The sequence below is a fragment of the Ovis canadensis genome, chromosome 3 (genome assembly GCF_042477335.2).
Source record: "Ovis canadensis isolate MfBH-ARS-UI-01 breed Bighorn chromosome 3, ARS-UI_OviCan_v2, whole genome shotgun sequence".
Classification (NCBI taxonomy): domain Eukaryota; kingdom Metazoa; phylum Chordata; class Mammalia; order Artiodactyla; family Bovidae; genus Ovis; species Ovis canadensis.
In genome coordinates, this window is record NC_091247.1 from 162,690,298 (window position 1) to 162,714,518 (window position 24,221).

A 24,221-nucleotide genomic window follows, 5' to 3' on the forward strand; every position below is an offset into this window, starting at 1 on the left:
CCCCTATACTCTCCTTTATTGTTTAGTCGCTCAGTCATGTCCACCTCTTTGCGACACCATGGATGCCAGGCTTCCCTGTCCTTCACCACCTCCCAGAGCCTGCTCAAACTCATGTCCATTGAGTCAATGAGGCCATCCATCCATCCCATCCTCTGTCATCCTCTTTTCCTCCTGCCTTCAATCTTTCCCAGCATCAGGGCTTTTTCTAGTGAGTCAGCTCTTCGATTCAGGTGGCGAAAGTATTGGAGCTTCAGCTTCATCATCAGTCCTTCCAATGAATATTCAGGCTTGATTGCCTTTAGGATTGACTGGTTTGATCTCCTTGTAGTCCAAGGGACTCTCAGGAGTCTTCTCTAACACCACAGTTCAAAAGCATCAATTCTTCGGCACTCAGTCTTCTTTATGGTCCAACTCTCACATCCGTATGTGACTACTGGAAAAACTGTAGCTTTGACTATATGGAACTTTGTTGACTATACTCTCCTTGCTACAGCAGAAAAATGGACAAATGGGTTCTTCTATTGATGATCAGCAGTAAGATTTAAAGGAGCAAGGTTTTTCCCAGCTCAGCAAAAAGTGCAATTCACCAGCATATCATGTTCCTCCAGCATTCCAGTAAATTAGGGCTTGACAGTTCCGTGATATGTAGCTGGTGAATTCAGTTATTGTACCTCTTGACCTGTTTAAAAGCCACCATGGCTCCAATTGGCTCCAGGCATATCCTGTACCAAAGTAGCATGGCCCCTCTGTCCCAGGAGTCCACGATCTCTTGAGAAGCTTTAGAAGGCAACACATCAGTTCTGTCTAGATCCTTCACAGAATTTTCTCTTTCTTTTCTGCACACATCTCCCCAGAAGTTTCAGACTACTTTCACTGCTATTAAATTTCATATGATTTCTGCCAGTGCTTTGAAGGACCTATGTGGGACTTGTAAACTAGCAGAAATATCAGATTTCTTTGGACTAAAATGCCCACCTGTGCTTTGTCCAACCTGAGAATGTACTGCAGCAGGGAGGAAAGTAGAAGGGGCATAAGGGACTCAGAATTTCCACACTTAGAGGCGAATGTGTCTCAGCTTAAAGGGAGCTCCCAACAGAGCAGCGCCTGGCCAGAGGTCCCCAGGCTCACATCCTCTGTCTGCATTTTACCCGCTTTGAGTCTAGCCTTGTAAAAATGCATTATGGCTTCATTTCCACTTAAATGTAATCCTGCCCACCTTCTGATGTAAATCCAGCTCCAAATTCACAGCCTTTTGAGGGAAAGTAGAATGAAGACTATGGTAATGTGTTAGAGTGTCATGTCTTGGTTTTTCTCAGTTCAGTTCAGTCGCTCAGTTGTGTCCAACTCTTTGCGACCCCATGGACTGTAGCATGCCAGGCCTCCCTGTCCGTCACCAGCTCCTGGAGTTTACTCAAACTCATGTCCATTGAGTCGGTGACACCATCCAACCGTCTCATACTGTGTCGTCCCCTTCTCCTCCCGCCTTCAATGTTTCCCAGTATCAGGGTCTTTTCAGGTGAGTCAGTTCTTCATATCAAGTGGCCAGAGTATTGGAGCTTCAGCATCAGTCCTTCCAATGAATATTCAGGACTGATGTCCTTTAGGATGGACTAGTTGGATATCCTTGCAGTCCAAGGGACTCTCAAGAGTCTTCTCCAACACCACAGTTCAAAAGCATCAATTCTTCGGCACTCAGCTCTCTTTATAGACCAACTCTTATATCCATACACGACTACTGGAAAAACCATAGCCTTGACTAGATGGACCTTTGTTGGCGAAGTAATGTCTCTGCTTTTTAATATTACTGTCTAGGTTGGTCATAACTTTTCTTCCAAGGAGCAAGCGTCTTTTAATTTCATGGCTGCAGTCACCATCTGTATTGATTTTGAAGCCTCTAAAAATAAAGTCTCTCACTGTTTCCATTGTTTCCCCATTTGCCATGAAGTGATGGGACCAGATACCATAGTTTTCTGAATGTTGAGCTTTAAGCCAACTTTTTCACTCTCCTCTTTCACTTTCATCAAGAGGCTTTTTAGTTCTTCTTCACTTTCTGCCATAAGGGTGGTGTCATCTGCATATCTGAGGTTATTGATATTTCTCCCAGCAATCTTGATTCCAGCTTGTGCTTCTTCCAGCCCAGCATTTCTCATGATGTACTCTGCATAGAAGTTAAATAAGCAGGGTGACAATATACAGCCTTAACATACTCCTTTCCTGATTTGGAACCAGTCTGTTGTTCCATGTCCAGTTCTAACTGTTGCTTCCTGACCTGCATACAGATTTCTCAAGAGGCAGGTCAGGTGGTCTGGTATTCCCATCTCTTTTAGAATTTTCCACAGTTTGTTGTGATCCACACAGTCAGATCACACAGTCAATGGCTTTGGCATAGTCAATAAAGCAGAAACAGATGTTTTTTTGGAACTCACTTGCTTTTCTGATGATCCAGCAGATGTTGGCAATTTGATCCCTGGTTCCTCTGCCTTTTCTAAATCCAGCTTGAACATCTGGAAGTTCATGGTTCATCTACTGGTGAGGCATAGCATTTCTAGCTTACTCTTATTACCAGAGCATCAGAGCAAGGATTCAAGTATAGGTCTTTGAACCACGCCACTACACCAGGTATAGTGTTCATGAGCCATATGTTAGAGCCATGGGCTTCAGTCAACCCAGAATGACTTTCATCCCATTCCTCTTTGTTCACCTGAGCTGGACATCCTTCTGCACAAAAATGTAGTGCCCCCACCTCCTCCAGGGAACCTTCTTAGTAGAATTTTTACCTCCTCTGAACTCACATAATCCTTTGTTTACTTGTCTTTCAGCACTCAGCCATATTCTATATATTGTTAATCAGACATGTACCTCTTAGTCTTTCCCTTACCAAGTTCCTTTATAGTAGGTACAAGACCATAGACGTGTGACCCCCACAGGATAGTATCTGCACATAGTAGGTGCTCAATAAATGTTTGGGTGACTCATATCTGTGGCCTCCCAGGAGATCATTAGGCTGACCGTATAGGCATTAGGACAATAGTACTGCTTCCTTAACGCATTTGGACATCCATGCAGAGAAGGCTGCAGATGGCATAGTCTCGGCCATGAGGTCTCTGTGGAGTTACAGCAAAGTGGCATCTTGTTTCTTTCTACCTAGAGGGAGTTGTTTGAGGATGTTAGCAGGACAGGTTATAATCTAATGGTACATTTTCTCCAGCCATAAAGTAAAATATATGAGCTGTGGAAGGGCAGGATCTGCCTCTGACATTTTTATATCTTTCATCACAGAACTAGAGACATAGCTGGTAGAATACTTGAAGAATGTGTGTATAGCGGATGGATGGATGGATGAGGAGGGGAATGGATGGATGGATGGATGAGGAGGGGAATGGATGGATGGATGGATGAGGAGGGGAATGGATGGATGGATGGACCGATGGATGGATGGATGGGTGGACAGATGAACCGATGGAGGATGTATGGATGACGGATCCTGTTGGATTTGGTTTGAATTGATTTCAGTAGCTGTAGACATCACAGATGTATTGTATTGAGTTTATTGGACATCATTGCCTCCAGTCTCTGCGAAGAGACAGCAGCAGCCCATTCAAATGCAGGTAATTGGTAGAAAAGCCACTCCTCAAGTACGTAAGTAACCTTGGTGGGCTCTTCCTTGAAAACAACTACCCACAGAACTTAACAGCCAGGGGCAGTGGGGACTGGGAAATGACTGCTTCTCTCATAGCCCGTGGCACCTGCACTGTGGCGGGGATGCTGTCTCCGTTTGTGGGGTGTTTCTGATGACCCTCTGCTTATACTCCTAGGCCCGTGTAATGGCAACTATTGGAGTGACCAGGGGACTCGGGGACCATGACCTGAAGGTGCATGACTCCAACATCTACATAAAACCATTCCTGTCTTCAGCTCCAGAGGTACCACAGGAGGTTTTTATTTCTCTTTTGTGCAAGAACGTTTTCTCCATTACCCCTCCATGACTCTCACCCCGTATCCAGGCAGCAGCCAGCTCAGGTCCCATGTGCTTCGGCATTGTCTCTCACGTCTGTTTTCTTTCCTCCACCCCATTTTCCTTCAGCCATCCTGGTTCCTTCTTCATCGCCTCCTGCCCAGGTGGCTACACGGCCTAGTGGCATTCCTTGCCTCCTCAATCCAGCCCAGTACTGCCATCAGAGCAGTTTTCCTAAACAACTACTCTGATACCTGTTTGCTCAGAAACCTTCAACAACACCCCACGGCTCAGAGAATAAAGCCCACACTCCTTCACATGGCATTGTTATAATTTATTATAACAAATTATAAGGACTTGTTATATTTTGGTCCAACTTCGAAAATCTGATTTTGTCCCCTACTCTAGCCAGAATGAACTTATTTTTGGTATATGATCTTTAGTTTTCCATATTTGCTCAAACTATTTTTTTCCGCCTAGAATGCCCTTCCCCCTCATTTCCAAACTTCCAAGCTCTTTTTTATCTCTGGAATTTAATGTAAATACTTCTTCTGCTTTCCCCTCCCCCAGCAGGAAGTCATGTCGCCCCCTACTCCAGGTACCTGGAGAGTGTTTTCACTTTCTGCTTATAGCATGTTGATTTACATACATATTTTATCCCCTCTTAGATTCTAATTGCCTGGAAAGCTAGTATCATTCAGCTGATGTTTAGAAGTTAACTGAAAAACAAGTTGTCATATCTTTGGTTTAAAAAATCCTTTTTCTTATAATACAGGAAACAACATCAAGTTCTATTTCAAGGTATATCATTTAGAAAAGATACTATTTCTAAGTGATAGAAAACTCTTAGTAATAGTAGTTTATGGGTATATTTTCTCACATAACAATAAAGCTGGAATTTGGTGGCTGTTCATGTTGGTATGGCACCTCCATGTGCCAGAGGTGACATCTCTGCTGCTTTTTTCCCTTCGTGGTTGCAAGATGGTAACGCAGGTTCAAATGTAACATTTTCATAAAAGGTAGGAAGAAGGGGAGCAGCCCATCTGTCCCAGTAGACATGCACTTGCATCTCGTTGTCCCAAACTGTGGTACCTGACCTCCCCGAGCTACAGAGGAGCTGTAGGTTTGCAGTTTCTGTAGCAGAGGAGAGCGAGGGAGGGGTGAGTTGAGACCCAGCAGTGTTTGCATACTGTGTAATTAACTGTTAAAACAGTGCCTCTGGAAATGCTCAGAATGTTTAGACATAGCTCCATCTGCATGCTCTTCCCAAGGGTGGGTGCTGTGTTTTCAGTGAAGGCTCTTCTTGTTGAGGGAAACAGAAACCCACTCATGCTGACTCAAAAGGAGGTGCTTATTTTCTTACTATGGAGGAGATATTTATGGGGTCCACAAGAACCTTTGAAGAGCCAGGCTTTATGGAAGAGAAGGTGATTCTGGAAGCAAGGCAGCTCTAAGACCAGCCATGGCCCATAGGTCTCTGCTGTCAGGCCACCTGGTTTCTTACTCCCTCAGGTGCACAGATGGAATCTCAATGGCCCAACTCACATTTTCTACCAGGTCACAGCTGACTTCACAGCCTGTAGACTGTGCCCACTCTAGAGCCATCCATGGGCACAGTCAGCCACCCAGGCCCAGCCTTGTGGCAGCGCTATGAGCAGGACTGATTCCTTCAGAGTCCTGAACTGAGGTTGAGGCTGACATCTCGAATATACCCAGCTACAGGAAATCTCACCAGAAGGAAATCTCTAGTGAGTAGCAGAAATAGGAGACGCGCATGTCCTGATATCACCCAGGATCTCAAGTGAGATCAGCTTGGTGGAAATACTTTTTACCATTTGTAGCCGTCTCTCTTTTAACCTTCATAGCAATTCTGCATGATGAGGATCTTGACAACAGAGCATCTCAGTTCCCCTGGATGTTGATGGATACCTAGTCCCTCAACACTAGGATCTCTAAATTACTGCTAAAAGCCCTCCTGGCCAGAGGGAATCATTAAAGACTATATTTGTGCATGCTATGTTGCTTCTGTCGTGTCTGACTCTGCGACCCCATGGACTGTAGCCCACTAGGCTCCTCTGTCCATGGGATTCTCCAGGCAAGAATACTGGAGTGGGTGCCATTTCCTTCTCCAGGGGATCTTCCCGACCCAGGGATCGAACCCTCGTCTCTTATGTCTCCTGCATTGGCAGGCAGGTTCTTTAGCACTAGTACCACCTGGGAAGCCCAATACTATACTCAGGGGTATCTATATTTTCCCCCTTGAGAGAGAGGCATTTATCAGGCATCTTAAATGGTACTGTCACCTTTCTATTCCCCCCCACCACACACACAAAAAAAAATCCATGAAGTGTGGGGGAGCGTTCTAAGGAAGCACTAAATTAACCATTTTGTTCCTTACAGGAGGATGAAAACCTCCTCACCCTCCCCACCCCAGTACACACATAAACACACACATACTTTGTATATAAAGTGAGAAGTTTGGTTTTCAGAAAAAATGATCTCTTCGTGCAGTTAAGTTACAGATCTTCCAATCGCTGTGCTTCTCTGGATACCAGGGAGGGCCAACCTAGGAGATTCCCCAAGGACTAATGAAAAATCCATTGGTTGATCAGAAACTTCATGTTACCTGTCTGGAGTGATGCTGATTCTCAGGGAAGTGGTGTGGTTGTTTCAGCATTGATAAGGGATGGGGGAGGATTTAAAAGGGTACCAGCAACCTATGGAAAAATGTAAGTGCTCTTAGGAAAGTGGTAGAATTGAATAAAGTGTAGCACCTTTATGATAACAATAACAAGTAACGTTTATTGATTACTGAGACTGGGCCAAACAACATACTTTTTTTTTTTAACCCTCACAACAATTCTGTGAGGTATGTATGGTTAGTATACCCATTTTACAGATCAGGAAATTGAGATTCAGGGAAGAAAGTTAACTCCCCGTGGCTGTACAGTTATTAACTAACAAGATGATCCTCATACTCAAGTTTGTCTGATTCGCTCAGGCTCTGTAGGGGAGAGAAGCTGAATTCAGGATTTTTTTTTGGCATGTCCAAGGGCTCCCCTGAGGACTGTTTCAAGGGACTCTGAAGAGAGTACCTCTGTCTTGGGACCTTAGTGGTCAGAGATTCTCAGAGAAATATGGCTGGCCTCAGACTGATGTAGAAAATGATGGTGTGGTAGAAAAATAATTGGGAAACACAGGAATGGGCTTTCGTGTGTGCCAACCGAGGCCAGACAGAATTGTGCAAAATGAGATTGTGCACCTATAATTTAGCTTAATGGGTATGTAGTGCAGATCTCAAGACTCCTTTGCACGAGATTAAAGTTGTTGTACATTTTAAATGTTTCCAGATGGAGAGGGCTTAGCCAGAGCCAGGAAACAGGGAGGAAGATTGGAGAGGAGGTGGGGAGAGCAGCTTGAATCCAATCCTATGAGCAGTGTAGAAGAAAGAGAGGAGTACCGGGGACCGCCCCATCCCCAGTCTTGGAGCAGAAACCCCTTTTCCCTGGGTTGAAGTGATAAAGTCAGACCCTAGAGAAACAGCTCAGGGGCTGCTGTTAGGAGCCCCAAAAGCCAGGTAGATCTGCTTAAACTATCCAGTGAAGAAGAACCGACTCCCTTCTGTCTTCATTCCCCACCCCCACCCCAAGTCTATGCTGGCTTTCTAACCGTGACTTCCTAAGAACATTCCTCTGCTATGCCTCATCTTTGCCAAGCATGGATCTTTATTTCACATTTGGGTTCTAAATTTCAAACTCAGCTCAGTCTGGTAGTTTTAACGGTTGCGGGGAGGGGAATGGTGGTGGTTGGGGGGGGGAGGTGTTTGGAATGTGATTTTGTTCTAAGAAAAAAGGCTCAAAAATCTTCTTGGAGATCAGCATTGTTCCCATTCATCATTGTAGCTCCTAATTTGATTTGATGAGTTAAATAAAAATAAATTGAAACCATGTGGATCAAATTTACGTTAAAAAAAATGCACAGGGGTTTAAAAATTAGAGAAGGGTTTCTAGCCAAACACATTCTCAGTTTTGCTGAACACAAGGCGCTGGAAAAATCTCGAGTTTGCCAAACCCAACGAGCAGCCGCCAGGTTTGCAGAGCCTCCCTCATGTCTTCCAAGGTCTAAGGTAGGGATTTCTGGCCAAGAAGAACTGAATTCCATGAGAGGCCCCCACCAACTGAGCGGAGGCCTGTTTGGCGAAAAAGGGAAGTGTTTCGACCCTCCCCTGGTCCACAGCATCTTTTCTGCATGTAACTGGAACCTCTCCTCTCATAAAGGAAACACCCCCCACCAGGTCTCCATCCTCTTGCTTGATGAAGCTCATCACTGTTCGGCTTTTGTATATCACCCTAAAGAATTCAAGTGGAGAAGGAAAGGGTTGGTGAATTCAGAGGCATTCGGCACCTTCTTTCCAGCAATTCTCCACCCTGTCCAGCACACACCTCGTGACCTAGTCCTCAGGCAGCATGGCCTGGCCTGCAGCCTAAACCTCCAGATGTCCTCCGTGCCACGCCCCCTTTCTGGCCTGTGGCAGGCCCTCCCGACAGCTAGGATTCCTTTTAATGTCTTTCTCGCCTTCTGGCCTCCATTCCAAGACTGTGCTGTTGACTTTAGGCCTCTTTTCGGCTCTTGGAAGAACGGGATCTTTTTCTGTCTGGGGACTGGTTTGCAAAGCCAACTCTATCAACTCAGCAGGCCGCCCCCACTCCAGTCCCCGCCAGACTTGACCACAAGGAGCCTGCTTTTCTCTCGGCTTCATTTTTCCTCTCCTTGGTATTCAGGATTCCTGTCAGCTGTTTTCTGTGACTCAGGATCACTCATTTAGCTCGTTCTTGGTTGTCTTCCTCTAGACTTTTTTTTCTTTTCTTTTTTTTATATTTATCTGTGTTTATTTGGCTGTACCAGGTCTTAGTTGCAGCACACAGGATCTTTATTTGTAGCGTGAAAATTCTTAGTTGTAGTAGCACGTGGGATCTAGTTCCTGGACCAGAGATCGAACCCAGGCCTCCTAATGCAGGAGCTTGGAGTTCTAGCCGCTGGGACTTCAACCCACCACCAGCAGTCCCAGATTTTATTTTTTTCTTTCATCTGAAACAGACTTCTCTAAAAGAAGGAAGACCTTTGGCTCCAGTATCTAAATTCCAACCCTCACACTGGCGTTACCTGTGACCTCTACAGGTTCTTTCAGCCTGCAGGTGGGGTGGAGATGCCTAGACTCACCAGGTGCTTGGAAAAGCAAAGAACATCTGCAGAATTGCCTGGCATGCAGTGTGGTACATGGTTTAGTCATTACCCACCTTCTGGAAGGCTTTGCATTTATGGGGGATTCCCAGTGTTCACTTTCATATGAAGAAAAGAATTGACTATTCTGTTGGAGACTGCCCCTGTTGTCGCCCATGAAAACCTGAACAATATTTAAAGTCTCACATTGACATCTGAACATTTACGGTCTTCTGATTCTCAGTAGCTTTTCATGCCCCAGGCCAAAATCCCATTTTGGGAACGAGCTTGTTTTATTATACTGTGTACTTTCTGCAGTCTGGCCAATTCATAGAAAACAATATTGGTGCATAATGACATGGGAAGATGGTTAGACTATATTAAGTGAAACAAAATATTACTGTATATATAAAAGCATGATCATAAGTCAGTAAAAAAAGTTATGTGCATGTGTATACACATCTACATAAAAATATAACTCTGGAAGGAAATTTTCTCAAATGCTAGAGTAATTATCTTTGGGTTGTAGAGGAAGAATTTAAAAAATCCCATTTGTTGTTCAGTTGCTAAGTGAACTGCAGTTCTTTGCAGCCCCACGGACTGGAGTACACCAGGCTGTCCTTCACCGTCTTCTTCACTATGTCCTTCACATGACTTTGCTCAAACTCACGTCCATTGAGTCAGTGATGCCATCCAACCATCTCAGCCTCTGTTGCCCCCTTCTCCTCCTGCCCTCAATCTTCCCCAGCATCAGGGTCTTTTCCAGTGAGTTTGTTCTTTGCATCAGATGGCCAAAGCATTAGAGCTTCAACTTCATCATCAGTCCTTCTAATGAATATTCCGGGTTGATTTCCTTTAGGATTGATGGGTTGGATCTTCTTGCAGTCCAAGGGACTCTCAAAAGTCTTCTCCAGTTACACAGTTCAAAAGCATCAGTTCTTTAGCATTCAGATTTCTTTATGGTCGAACCCTCATATCCATGCATGACTCCTGGAAAAACCACAGCTTTGGCTATATGGACCTTTCTCAGTAAAGTGACATCTCTGCTTTTAAATATGCTGCTTAGGTTTGTCATAGCTTTTCTTCAAAGGAGCATCTTTTAACCTTATGGCTGCAGTCTCTGTCCACGGTGACCCCCTAGAGCCCTCAAAAATCCCTTAGGAGGCAGTGTGCTATTGAGGTTAGAAACTCAGACTGGTATCAAGTCTTGGCCTCAAGCTCTGCCTCTTTACTTGCTAGCTGGGTGACCTTGAGAAAGTTACTTTACTTAAATCTCAGTTTCCTCCTCAGTAAAAAGAGGACGATAGGATTGTTATGCCCAGGAACCCAAGGAACACACTAAATGACATATAAAAAGTACTGAAAACAGAATCTGGCATAATAAATATTAGCTTGTAGCTCCTGTTCCATCAAGACCACAAAATCTCACTAGTTGTTTCTATAGAGCTCGTGAGTCCAGTAGCGTATATCAAATAGCATACTGGGGAATGTGTCCTCACGGCATCAGAATTTTGGGCCACTTGTAGGGTAAGACTAGCCAAAGAATCATCAACTGTAAACCCTGTGAGTCCTGACTCCTAAGAGACTAGGGGAATTCAGAGAAGGGAGAGAGAACCATCTGATCTGAAGAAGGACAAGATAAGTAGTAGTTGTTGAGTTGCTCAGTCGTGTCCGACTCTTTGCGACCCCATGGACTGCAGCACGCCAGGCCTCCCTGTCCATCACCATCTCCCAGAGTTCACTCAGATTCACGTGATGCCATCCAGCCATCTCATCCTCTGTCGTCCCCTTCTCCTCCTGCCCCCAATCCCTCCTAGCATCAGGGTCTTTTCCAGTGAGTCGGCTCTTCGCATGAGGTGGCCTAAGTCCTGGAGTTTCAGCTTCAGCATCTCTCCTTCCAGTGAATATTCAGCGTTGATAAGTAAAACAAGAAAAATAAGGCAGCAGGAATAAGTCGGTGTGAAATAAGTTTGCCTTACAGAATCAGCGAGTTTGGAAGACTAGCTTGAAGGGCCAGTAGCTATAATCAGGCTAATTATCCTGGAGGGCCTTCAACTGCACCCAGGGTGGCAGAGCAGGTTTTGAGCAAGAGGAGCAGCATGATCGGTGAATGAGGCAGTGGAAGCCTTAGCTTGTGGCAGCACGTGGATGGGGGTGCAGGGGCGGGGAGTTACAGGTGAGGAGACCACACGGCAGTGAGGATCTGAGTCCAGCAGGGACCAGGAAAGCCACATGGAGGCGCGTCAGAAAGGCATTTCACAGAACAATGTATTAACAAAGACTGAGGGGAGGGGCTTCTCTGGTGGTCCACTGGTTAAGAATCCACCTTGTAGTGCAGGGGACAGAGGTTTGATCCCTGGTCAGGGAATTGAGATTCCCCACACGCCTCAGAGCAACTACTGAGCCCACAGCTAGAGAATCTGTGTGCAGCAACTCAGACCTGACACAGCCAAATAAACATAGAAAGAGACAGAGAAAGAAAGAACGGAAGGCGCACTTGATTTAGAGTATGAGGCAGAGTGAAATTTTTAAAAACTTAAAAATAAACTTTGCTTTCTAGTCTATGAGAAGGGAAGAAGATTGCTTGTTGAGGTCTAAGGAAGAAAAATAATTTTATCTTTTTTCCCCTCTGAGTTTTCTGAACCAATTTAAAAAACAGACACAGGAGTCTGGGATGAAAATAACTTTATAGTGAGGATAAAGTTAGGCTAGAAACCATGCTTTGGATCTAAGACCAAAATGGACTTTCTATTCCTCACCTCCAGCCCTCAAATTAATCTTACCTCCTGGACCGCTATAGGCTCTCATCTCTCCACCCCACAGAGGGACGGCGGACAGGAGAAGAGGGAGCAGGCGCTGCTCACGGATGAGTTGGGTCCAAGAGGCAAACTCCAGAGGGCTCACTGCCCCATGCTCACTCTCACCAGTCCTATAGGGAGGAGGGGCCTAGAAGTGTGACATCACAATCCTTTGTGCCTCTGTTGACTACAAAACAAGCCACGCCGAACTTAGAAGCTTGATGGAAGAATTTATTATTATCTTTCACACTTCTGTGGGTTGAATGGTCTCAGCTAGGTGCTTCTCCCCTTGGGGTCTGTCACGTACACACAGCTGGTTGTCAGTGGGTTTACCATCATCTGAAGACTAGAGGGGCTGCAAGTCCACATGGCTCTCACAGAGTCAGCCATCAGCTGAGAGCTCAGCCCAGGCAGCTACACACAGCTTCTCCATGTGGCTCTGGCTTCTCATGGCCTTGCTGCAGCTGGATTCTGAGAAGCCTCCCAAGAGTGAGCTCAAGAGACGCAGGCAGAAGCGACAAGTGTTTTAAGGCCCAGCCTCTGAAGTCCCAGAACATCAGCTCTGCCCCATCCTGCTCATGAAGAAAACCACTGTGGTAGGTCCATATTTGAGGCGAGGAGAACCAGAATCCACTCATTTTTCTTTCCTTCTGTTTTTTATACGTTATGAAAGTGTGATGAGACTTGGGAAATACAAAGTTACATACAGTTGTACTGTATGTTACAAAAATTATATTACTGTATATTATAAAAATTATTTTTAGGTAAGTTAAGGTTTTAAGTTGGAGTTTCAAAATCAAACTCTCAAAAATTAATAGAATGAATGAACAGAAGGGTAGAAGAATGTAGCAGACCTGAAAAGCACTGTGAACCAATTCAACACAATTAAGGTTTATACAATTTTCACGACTGAAGCAACTTAGCATGCACAATTTTCACACAACAGTAGGATACAAATTATATTCAGGTTCACATAGACTATAAACCAGGAGACACTGGAACATATCCAGGGATATAAAACAAGGTGCAAACCAGAATCTGCTCTTGATGGGAAGAGCAGCATGCTTGTCCAGGGAGGAAGGCCTTGATGGCATTTTGGAGACCTTCTACCATCACCTTCCTACAGAAGTGTCCTCCCCACAGTGAAATCTTTTTTCTTTTTTTTCAAACTTTAAACTTTGTATTATGTATTGGGGTACAGCCAGTTAACAATAGTGTGGTAGTTTCAGGGGAACAGCAAAGTGACTCGGCCACACATATACCTGTATCCAGTCTCCCTCAAAACCCCCTCCCATCCAGGCTGGCACATAACACTGAGGAGAGTTCCATGTGCTATACAACAGGTCGTAGTTAGTTATCCATTTTGAATATACCTGCTGTGAAATCTTGAAGATTAATCATCATCTGTCTTTCCAGTGCAAACTAATAAATGTTGATGCATTAGCTAATTAATTAGGAAAGGAAATCTAGTTTGCAGTGTAGAGGCAGATTTACAAAGATGCTAATTAATTAAATGTAAGTATCAGTGTTCTTCACCCAGAGCAGCCCTCTTTGAGCCTCTTGTTGTTCCCAGGAGAGGTAGACAGTTCTTTGTGGTGAGGAGAGGCAAGGTTACAATCAGAAATCATTTCCTTATAAGCATTCCTCAAAAGAAAAGGACCTCATTTTTCATGATGTCAGCAATTTGTTGCAGTTTCTTTTCTTATTCCCAATAAGCAGTCTCATCAGCATCTTGTATTCATAATTATTCCTGTATTCTTTTTAAAATTCAGGTATTTACTGAATTTAGTTTTGGGTGTGCTGGATCTTTGTTGCTGCGCACAGGCTTTCTCTGGTTGCTGCAGGTGGAGGCTGCTCTGTAGATGCAGCGTGCAGGCTTCTCATTGCTGCGCTTTCTCTTGCTGCAGAGCATGGGCTCTAGGCACGTGGCCTTAGGGTTGTGGTGTGCAGCTTAGTTGCTCTGTAGTATGTGGGATCTTCCCAGATCAGGGATCAAACCCATGTCCCATGCATTGCCAGGTGGATTCTTAATCACTGGACCACCAGGGAAGTTCTGTATTCGTTTTCTTAAAGAGAGCTTCCCATAAAGAAAAATATACTATATTATCTCACTTACATGAGAAATCTAAAAAAAAAAAAAACAGCAACAACAAAAAATCTAACTCATAGATGAGATGGTTGGATGGCATCACCGATTCAAAGGGCATGAGTCTGAGCAAACTCTAGGAGATGATGAAGGACGGGGAAGCCTGGAGTGCTGCAGTCCATGTGTTCACCCAGAGTCAGACATGACTTAGGGAGTGAACAACAGCAAAACTCATAGAAAAAGAGATCAGACTGTAGTTACCAGCCATGGAGATGAGGGGGAATTAGAAGAAGGTGATCAGAGGTGCAAGCTTCCAGTTACAAGGCAAATAAATACTAGGGATGTAATGTACAACATGATGACTATAGTTAGCACTGCTGTACAATATATAGGAAAGTAGTTAGTGAATCCTAAGAGGTCTTATCACAAGGAGAAAAAATAATTTTTCCTCTTAATTCTTTTATTCTTTTCTTTTTATTGCATCTATATGAGAAGGTGGATATTAGTTGAACCTATTGTGGTTATCATTTTACAATATATAAATCAAACCATCATATCATCTGCCTTAAATTTATACAGTGATATATGTCAACTATTTCTCCACAAAGCTGGAAAAACTCCCCAAATTGTATAACCTGCAGACCTTCATAACAGTGGATCCCCCTGTACAAAAGGAAAATGCTGAGTTCTATCTAAGGATATTTTGATAGTTGAGAGCAGTTGTATTTCGCACCTTTTCCTCTCCAGTCTTATTGAGATAGAACTGACATATGACATTGTATAATTTTAAGATATACAGTGTTTTGATGTGTTATATACAGTTGACCCTTGAACAACATGAGATTGAAATGCACAGGTCCACTTATACAGATTTTTCCCTGTAGTAAACACTACAGTTCTTACACAGTCCGAGTTTGATTGAACCACAGATATGGAGGAACCACAGAGAGAGCTGACTATTTAAGCTATATGCAGATTTTCAGCTGTGCAGAGGATAAGTGCCCCTAACCCCCTAGTTGTTTGAGGATCAACTATCACAAAATGATTATCACAGTAGTATTAGCTAACACTTCTATCACATCACATAATTCCTAGTCCTTTCCTGTGCTGAGAACATTTAAGGTTTACTCTTTTAGCAACTTTTAAGTATATAATACAGTATTACACACATATTTTATATATATATACACACACACATATTATATATAATATATATATTTATATGTATGTATGTGGGGCTTCCCAGGTGGCGCAGTGGTAAAGAATCTGCCTGCCAGTGCAAGAGACACAGAGCTGTGGGTTCGATCCCTGGAGAAGGAAATGGCAACCCACCCCAATATTCTTGCCTGGGAAATCCCACAGACAGGGGAGCCTGGCGGGCTACAGTCCACGGGATCGCAAAAGAGTCAGACGTGGCTTAGTGACTAAACACTAACAATATGTATTATATATATTGGGCTGGTCAAAAAGTTTGTTCATGATTTTCCGTAACATCTTATAGAAAAACCCAAATGAACTTTTTGGCCAACCAATAGTATATAAAATACACTATATACAGATATTTAACTATAATCACCGTGCTATACTTTGGATCGGCAGAACTTATTCACCTTATAACTGCAAGAGTGTGCCCTTTGACCATTTTCTCTCCATTTCTCTCCCCACCCCTTCCCCCGGCAAGCGCCTCTCTACTCTCTGTTCTGTGAGTTCAGCTTTGTGGGCAGTTTCTGGAACCTCCTCTCTGGTCCCACGTGTACAGCATCTCACACATCTGCCTTCTCAGTTGGGTTGATGCCCCCTTGGGGAGTCTTACACCCTCTTCCCATCACTATCAGCATTCTGAAAATGTCTGGGGGGCAACAGTCACATGTTAAGGGTGTATAGAGCTGCTTTCTGCAGTTCCAGCACCATCTGACTTTACGTGCGGGAGAGACTTCATGCCCTAGCCTGTCCATTTGCATCTGTGACATTTGCATTTCCAGTCCAGTTGTTAAAAAAATCACTTGTGATGCACCCATGTGTCATCCATATGGATGGTTCCCACTGGCAAGTGTCTCGAGATTTGCCAACAAGCGATTTGAATAAAACCAGAATTTGAAATTTACTTGGACACACACCAAATAATCTAGCTTGGCAACTCATGACGTTTGTGGTCACACAGAGGAGCCAACCTGTACATTCTGTCAAACATTTCTTCTCACTGGAGATCCTCTGATCCTCTCCTGAACAATAATAATTTCACTTGAATGTTTCAGTTAAACACAGAGTACCTTTTTCACATTAATTTATTCTATTAACACAGGCTTCCCTTGTGGCTCAGCTGGTAAAGAATCTGCCTGCAGTGCAGGAGACCTAGGTTCGATCCCTGGGTTGGGAAGATCCCCAGGAGAAGGGAAAGGCTACCCACTCCAGTATTCTGGCCTAGAGAATTCCATGGACGGTACAGTCCACAAGACTGCAGAGTCCGACACGACTGAGCAGCTTTCACTTTCATTGTTTCAGGCAGATAAGAGTAGTTTGAGGAGTTTGTTAAAGAATGTGGAGCCTGGAATCCACTTCTGAAAACCTGACTCGCAAGGTCTAGGGCGGAGGTCCTAGGGGTTTCACATGTTTAGACAGCTCTGAAGCAGGTGATCCAGAGACCGCTCCTGGAGAAACTGTCATACTGCTCTCCAGTGTTTCCGGAACTTTCGTTTTGTGGTCCTGAGGCCATCCGTGCCCTAGTCCTGGATGGCATGGTTCGTCCTCTCTGTGCCTGTGGTGCTAGGCTGCTAGGCTAGGGCTCTTGCACACCTCACTCTCCGACTACCCACGGGTCTGCCTAGACCTGGGCTGCTTGTGGGGGACTTCGTCACATGGCAGGTGCCTCATAGCTTACCAGGGGTGATTGGGTTTCTCTCCTAAGGCAAGAGACACAGTAACCTGCTCTGCTCACTTGAGAACACTGAAATCTTGCTATTGTGGAGTAAGTCCTGTGAAGTAGTAACACACTGTGGTTAGGTTCAGTCCCAGTGGTTACAAAGCGCAGCTACCAGAATAAAGAACAGTGACTGTTTAATTATTTATGCACCAGGAGACTAGGTAACTTAACTCTCTCAACCAGGACAGTTTTGAGAGTCAGTGGGGATGCTGTTAATAATTATGCTGGGAAAACAGCAGAAACCAAAATTATCTCAGGCAAACAGGGCATTTTAATGAACAGAAATGTATTTCTTAGATCACTAACAAGCTAGATTCAAGTCCATTTGTTCACTGATCCATTCAATGAATCTTTGATTCAGTGGTGAACAAGCCATTAGAATTCTAGAGAAAGGAGTAGAAGATAGGAGAGTCCCTCTCCACCACCCCCCCACCTCCATATGTAAAGGAGATTCCTTCTTCTAGCTTACTTCTCTGAGTTATAAAGTTCTGGCCTCATGTGGAGGAAATGAAAGCCTTAGCTATCACAGCCAGGCACTGGGTACCACTTCAGACTGTCTATCCTACCTAATATTTCAGCTGGTTTAGAAGGTTTTTCAGCTATTGGTGTGTGTGCACATGCTCAGCTGTGTCTAACGCTATTGCAACCCTGTAGACTGTAACCCTCCAGGTGCCTCTGTCCATAGGATTTCCTAGGCAAGAATATTGGAGTGGGTTGCCATTTCCTTCTCCAGGAGTCTTCCTGACCCAGGGAATGAACCCACATCTCCTGCATTGGCTGGTGGATTCTTTACCACCAAGCCACGTGGGAATCCCCTACTAGATGATAGCCACCCTCAAAAGTCAAAGGTTTATTTTGTCAGTAGACTCCCCCAAAAAATAAAACCTCAAGAATATCTGGTGCATTTTACATAGAAAATTATACCCACAGCCACAGCAACCAGGTTCTCCTGGGGTTCAGTTCAGTTCAGTCACTCAGTCGTGTCCGACTCTTTGCGACCCCATGGACTACAGCATGCCAGGCCTCCCTGTCCATTGCCAACTCCCGGAGTCCACCCAAACCCATGTCCATTGAGTTGGTGATGCCATCCAGCCATCTCATCCTCTATCGTCCTCTTCTCCTGCCCTCAATTTTTCCCAGCATCAAGGTCTTTTCAAATGAGTCAGCTCTTCTGGGATACTAGGCAACATATTGGTCATACTTAAATGTCCCTTCATTCATTTGCAGCCAGATACTCTGAGGTCATGTGGTCATTCCCATCCAGGTCTAACTCATCCTATGATGGAAGAGTTGGGGAATATTTGAGCCCTTAGCATCCCCAGTGGCCACCTTGTCCTAACCTTTCCTTTCACAAAGGGAGACACTGAAGATTTGAGAAACCTCGCCCCTCACCCATCCCCAGTGGAAATACATTACTTCCAGCCAAACTAAAATACCTAGAGCCGCTCCAGCCCACCAGCCCCCTCTGTCATCCCGAGGCGTTGGCCCCCTGCATTTCCCTCTCCATGTACGGCACGTGATGCCCAAATTCCTCCTCCCTGACACTCCCCATCTGATTAAGCGGCACTTCTTCATTTTGTATTCCTGGCAGGTTGTCAAGAAGCTTTAAAATGTGAATGCATAAAGTGGTGTTACCTAACTACTAAGGGCAGAGCTTGGTCTCAAACCCAAGTTCAGTGTGTATTTCTTCATGACATCATCTAGTATAGATGGAATCACAACCGAGAATTTGGGTGCAGTCTTGGTAGCCTGCCAGAATGCCCGTATTGAAAGGATCTACTCAGTTTGTTGAACTGTGATGAAATATGCTAGAGTTTTATTTTCTTCTGGTACAAATGCCATGTTCAGACTTCTGCAGGTTGAGCTTCTGGGTTCATTGGCCACAGAGGGTGGAAAGGAAGAGAATTTGTACTCTTCTTAGTTCCCACCACCTACTAGCAGCCTTTACCTTGGGAGCCACCTGGCTTGTCTGCCAAAACAGGATTAATAGTCCCAATCGCTGCCATTTTAAGTGAGACCCAGGTTCCCTGAGCCCACTCTTAACTCACCTCCTTCTACCAACTAGCTTACTTTCAGAGCCCCCAAATAATAAATAAATCACAAAAGCATGCTGGGACTTCCCTGGTGGTCCAGGTGGTCCAGTGGTCAAGACTCCATGCTGCCAATTCAGGGGGCACAAGTTTGATTCCTGGTCAGGGAACTAAGATCCCACATGCCATGCAGCACAGCCAAAAGATTAAAAAAAAAACCAAACATGTCATGCATTAGAAAGAATTTATAGTTCCTTCCACATCATCTCCTTTGATCTTGACAATAGCTTTGTGAGAAAGGTAGAACAGGTGTTATAATATTTATTTTTCTTGTCTTTTAGTTTTCTCAATTTTTAAACAGTGACATCAGGGATGAGAAAACTGAGGGCTAAATAAATAAATGACCTGTCTCAAGCCCAAGACTGGTTAGAAGTAGAGACCAGACGTGAGGGCTTCTCATCACCCAGGCAGGGAGGGCTCCTGCCTCTGCAGACAGCAGGGCCTGAGCTGCGGGAACATCCCGTCCTCCTTTGAGTACTTAAAAGGGAAAAAGGGTTTGGAGAATTTGCTGAGCTGATAAAGATGTGAAAGTGGTGAGGACATCAGAGCGGAGCAGCCAAGATCTGGCAAATGGAAGAATTGATGGATTCTTTTTCAGAGTGGCTTCAAGAAGCAGCATCAGCTTACAGTAGTATGAGCTCTCTGAACAGGCCACTGAAAGGTCATCAGTGATAGAGTAGAGAAGCGAACAAATATTAGACATGTGCTGACACAGTGTCCGACTTAGCACTGTGGGAGGTACTATATTGAAGTTGTTTGTCCCCAGCTCCCCTGCAAAGCAGGGGCTGGTAACAAAGGTAAGGGTGTCTCTAGCTAAGAGTCGGACACGACGGAGCGACTTCACTTTGCCTTTTCGCTGTCATGCATTGGAGAAGGAAATGGCAACCCAACTCCAGTATTCTTGCCTAGAGAATCCCAGGGATGGGGGAGCCTGGTGGGCTGCCGTCTATGGGGTCCCACAGAGTCGGACAGGACTGAAGTGACTTAGCAGCAGCAGCAGCAGCAGCTGCTCTTGAAGGGGAGGTGGGGGCTGTGAGAGCCATGAGCACTTGACTCATTCAGGGGCACATTAGCCACAACCCTTGGTGCCCTTGGACTTCTACCTGCTCCCCCAAGGCTGTTTTTTTTTTTTTCTTTTCGTCTGTTAGCAGCTTCCCTGAGGATGAGGGGAGAAAAGGAGAGTCTGCTACTTCTTTTAAATATCAGCACATTACAGTTTGATGACAGCCTGGGAGCATTAGTTTACAAGCTAAAATTGTTGGGTCACCATGAGATTAGGGGGTCTTCTGAATGGATCTTATATGTTGAATTCTTTCTCTTCCTCCTTTCTTCCCATTTATTCTGTCTCACCAACACTTCCCTGGTGGTCCAGTGGCTTAGACTCTGAGCTCCCAATGTAGGGGACCTGGGTTCGATCCCTAGTCAGGGAACTAGATCCCACATGCTGCAACTAAGACCTGGAACAGCTGAGACAGAAATGTTTACAACCCCTGGTGGCTCAGGTGGTAAAGAATCTTCCTGCAATGCAGGAGACCCAGGGTCAATCCCTGTGTCAGGAAGATCCCCTGGAGAAGGGAATGGCAACCCACTCCAGTATTCTTACCTGGAGAATTCCATGGACAGAGGAGCCTGGCAGGCCACAGCCCATGGGATCACAAAGAGTCAGATGCGACTGGGGGATTAACACTGTTCTGTCTGAGTAAGTATGTCCTGAAAATCTAGTGGGATTTACTCTCTGAAAGACATGGGGAGGCCCACAGAAGAAGTGCAGAATGGAATCTCTGACCTCTCGAAGTAGACTTCTGCAGGAGAGAGAAGCTGACCAGCTCTCGCGTTTTCACTGTAAGAAGAACAAGTGTAAATGCCCAGCAAGGGCAACACTTCCCTTGGTGGCTTACTGCATGGTTCCACAGGCTGGGATCTGGGCACTGTTCTGGGGGCAAAAACAAACAGGACAACTCGGACCTTGCCCCGAGGTAACTTACTGCCCTAAAACTGTGTTTTCAAGGAGAGGGTCCCCACCCTTTGATTTGGAATTGCCCTTCTTTACATAGTCTGGGCTCCCAGGTGGCGCTGGTGGTGCTAGTGCAGGGGCCATAAGAGATGCAGGTTCCATCCCTGGGTCGGGAAGGTCCCCTGAAGGAGGAAATGGTAACCCATTCAGTACGCTTGCCTGAAAAATCCCGTGGACAGAGGAGCCTGGCGGACTACAGTCCATAGGATCGCAGAGTCAGATACGACTGAAGTGACCTGCCAGGCACACAGCCTGATATCTGGGCTCAGATCTATACAGTCAGAATCTTCAGAGATGGGCCCTTGAATCTTAATTTTATGAGTACTGCAAGTGATCCATAAAACATATTAAAGTTTGAGAATAGCTGTTCATGTAGAAGAGACAGACAGGTGAACGTAGATTGGCACACATAGGCAAGTACTGTGTTAGTGACCCTGAAAGGAATTGCGTCTGCAGAGGATCGTGGAAGAGAAAGCGAGATGGCTGCTCTCAGATCTTCCTCAGGGTTGCTCTGGCAGTGGAGGTGACTGTCCCCCTCAGCCTCTCCGCTTCACCACCAGTCTGATACTGTCTGCACACACTTCAACCAGAGGGGGAGTGACAGTCCCCAAAGGAAGGAGAGGAGCCATGGGAAGGGTCCTGTGGAAAGTCACCTTTCAGACCTCTGTTCACATGGTGCCTCCCCAGAGACGCCTGCCTTGACCACGTCTTCGGAAAGCGCTCTCCTGCCACTCTCCTTAGCCTGCCTGATTTGTCTTCAAGCACCTGTCATCATCTGACATTGTAATTTATTTGTGTCTGTCACACCTTGTTGAGAAGTTGTGAGGACGTTCGTCACTTTTGTTCACAACGGTTGGCACACAGTCAATGCCCAAAAAACATGGCATGAAGCATCCAGGAGGGCAGAGGGGTCCACCCAGGACTCGCCTCTCAGTGGCTCTGAGAAACAGCAAGGGCTGTAGGATGCCCATGGACTGTCCCTCCCTTTCTTGGCAGATGGGCACAAGGGCAGGAGCCGCTAGGAGTTCTGCCCGTGTTCCCCAGACCTTCCCACAGAGGCTTTTGCCAATCGCCCTTCTCCTCTCCCACAGACTGTCCTCCTTGTGTCTGAGTCCTAGGGGGCCTCTGAGCCCATACTTTTGATGTGGGGCTTCTTGGAACATTAAGAAGCTATTTGAGGAGCTGACCAGGGCTCTCTGGCATGGCGAGTGTGGTCTGATGGAGGAGGGCCCATAGCGCCTCCAGGGAGGGAAGGTCAGGTCTCCAGAGCCCACTGGAATCTTTTGAAACCCTTGCTATTGGGGAGGATGAGCATGCAGTGGGATGCCTTGCACGGCAGTCCAGCTTTGCTGAGGGGGTTTTCACAAAATGTTCTGCATCGCAGGTTAATGTATAAGACACGAGCTGTAAGTGGAAAGTTGGCAGAGTCCTTTGGAAATTGGCTAAAGGGCAGGAAACAAAGGGTAGCAGTTAAAAAAAAAAACTAAAAGGATGTTAATTGAGGAGTGCCTTGGGGAATAGGGTTGAGGCTAGCTTTTTATTATTTACATAAAAATTGCTTGGAGAATGGTATTGAGAGGGATTTTCATGTTGGGTAAGGAAACTGCATTAGAGAGTTGTGTGGAAATGTGAATAGGGGAATTAGGGAAGGATTCAATTTTCTGACGGAACTGAAAAGGAACATTTTCTAACATGTTTCTATTTATCAACCCACACCCATTGTGTTGGCCAGATTTCTACATGAGTAGCAGGCAGGACAACTTCCACTTAAAACAGCTCGAATCTCCACACTTTGGGGGCCAGCAGAAAGCGCCTGAAGAGACTTTGGCACGCTACACATAGGCCAGGTCCTGAAATGAAACGGATGCTATCTTCAGCCCTAGAAGCCTCTCTTTTCAGTTGCTTAGTCATGTCTGAGTATTTGTGACCCCCTGGACTGCAGCATGCTAGCCTTGCATAGTCCTTCACCAGCTCCTGGAGCTTGCTCAAACCCATGTCCATTGAGTCGGTGATGCCATCCATCCATCTCATCCTCTGTTGCCCCTTCTCCTCCTGCCCTCAATCTTTCCCAACATCAGGATCTTTTCCAGTGAGTTGGCTCTTCACATTAGGTAGTCACAGTATTGGAGCTTCAGCTTCAGCATCAGTCCTTCCAATGAATATTCAGAACTGATTTCCTTTAGGATTGACTGGTTTGATCTTCTGCAGTCCAAGGGACTCTCAAGAGTCTTCTTCAACACCACAGTTTAAAAGCATCAATTTTTAGGCACTCAGCCTCCTTTAGGGTCCAACGGTCACATCCATACATGACTACATGACTTCTTAAATATATTTAAGTTTAATTTTTCATCATTTTTCTCAGAAAGGATATGCTGAAAGTATCTCATAAGTTTCAGGCAGAAATAATGATTGGCAAGTTCTTTTCATTGGAGGATAATTACTTTACAATACTGTGTTAGTTTCTGCTGTATAACAACATGAATTGGCTATACATATACACATACACCCTCCCTCCTCCACTCCCTGCACCATGAAACCTCTTTTAAAAGAAGCTGGAAGGCAGGTAGCATCTTGTATTTAGCTACAAATATAAGATGCTACAAGCACGTGACACCCACATCTCCCTTCCTCCCTTTACAAGGGACATTTTCAATCCTAGGGAGCTCAAATTATCACAGAAATTTCTTGTAGATATACCCCAATAAGAAGCTAGCAGTCTCTCATAAGCCAAGTGATTGCATAGCAGAGGTAACAACACATGAGACAGGACTTGAAAGTGGGAGCTCAGCAGTGCCATTTGCTGTCCTTGCTATGACCTCCCCTAAGGGATAGACTACTAGATATGGAGCCCTTGGTTTCCCTGTTACCAACCAGTAGGACTTCTTGGTGGCCTTAGTATTCCAAGTGGTCCAACGACCAGCAGCACCGGCATCACACCGGAACGAATTAGAAGTGCATGCTCGCAGGCCCTACCCCAGCGCTGAGTTAGAGGCTGCGTTCATCAGGATCCTGGCTGATGGCTGTGTGCATTAACTTTTCAGAAGCACTGTTCCAAGACACCCGGGAACCACAGAAGATTAAGCAGAGGGAGTCTGCTTGCTGCTACAGAGGGAAAATCGAACCACATGGGCTCAGTGG

The 24,221-nt window shown here is 45.3% G+C and overlaps 1 protein-coding gene across 4 annotated transcripts in view; it reads left to right on the plus strand.

Moving 5' to 3' along the window:
- The window catches only part of PPM1H (protein phosphatase, Mg2+/Mn2+ dependent 1H), a 309,775-nt gene that overhangs the window by 249,132 nt on the left and 36,422 nt on the right, over window positions 1-24,221 (plus strand). For all 4 annotated transcript variants that reach the window (XR_011255961.1, XM_069584754.1, XM_069584755.1 and 1 more), the window contains exon 8: window positions 3,816-3,923. Coding sequence is in view for 3 of the 4 variants with exons in the window: in XM_069584754.1 (XP_069440855.1) it covers window positions 3,816-3,923 (108 nt within the window). In the remaining variant the exon portion in view is untranslated. The remainder of the gene's footprint in view (window positions 1-3,815; window positions 3,924-24,221) is intronic.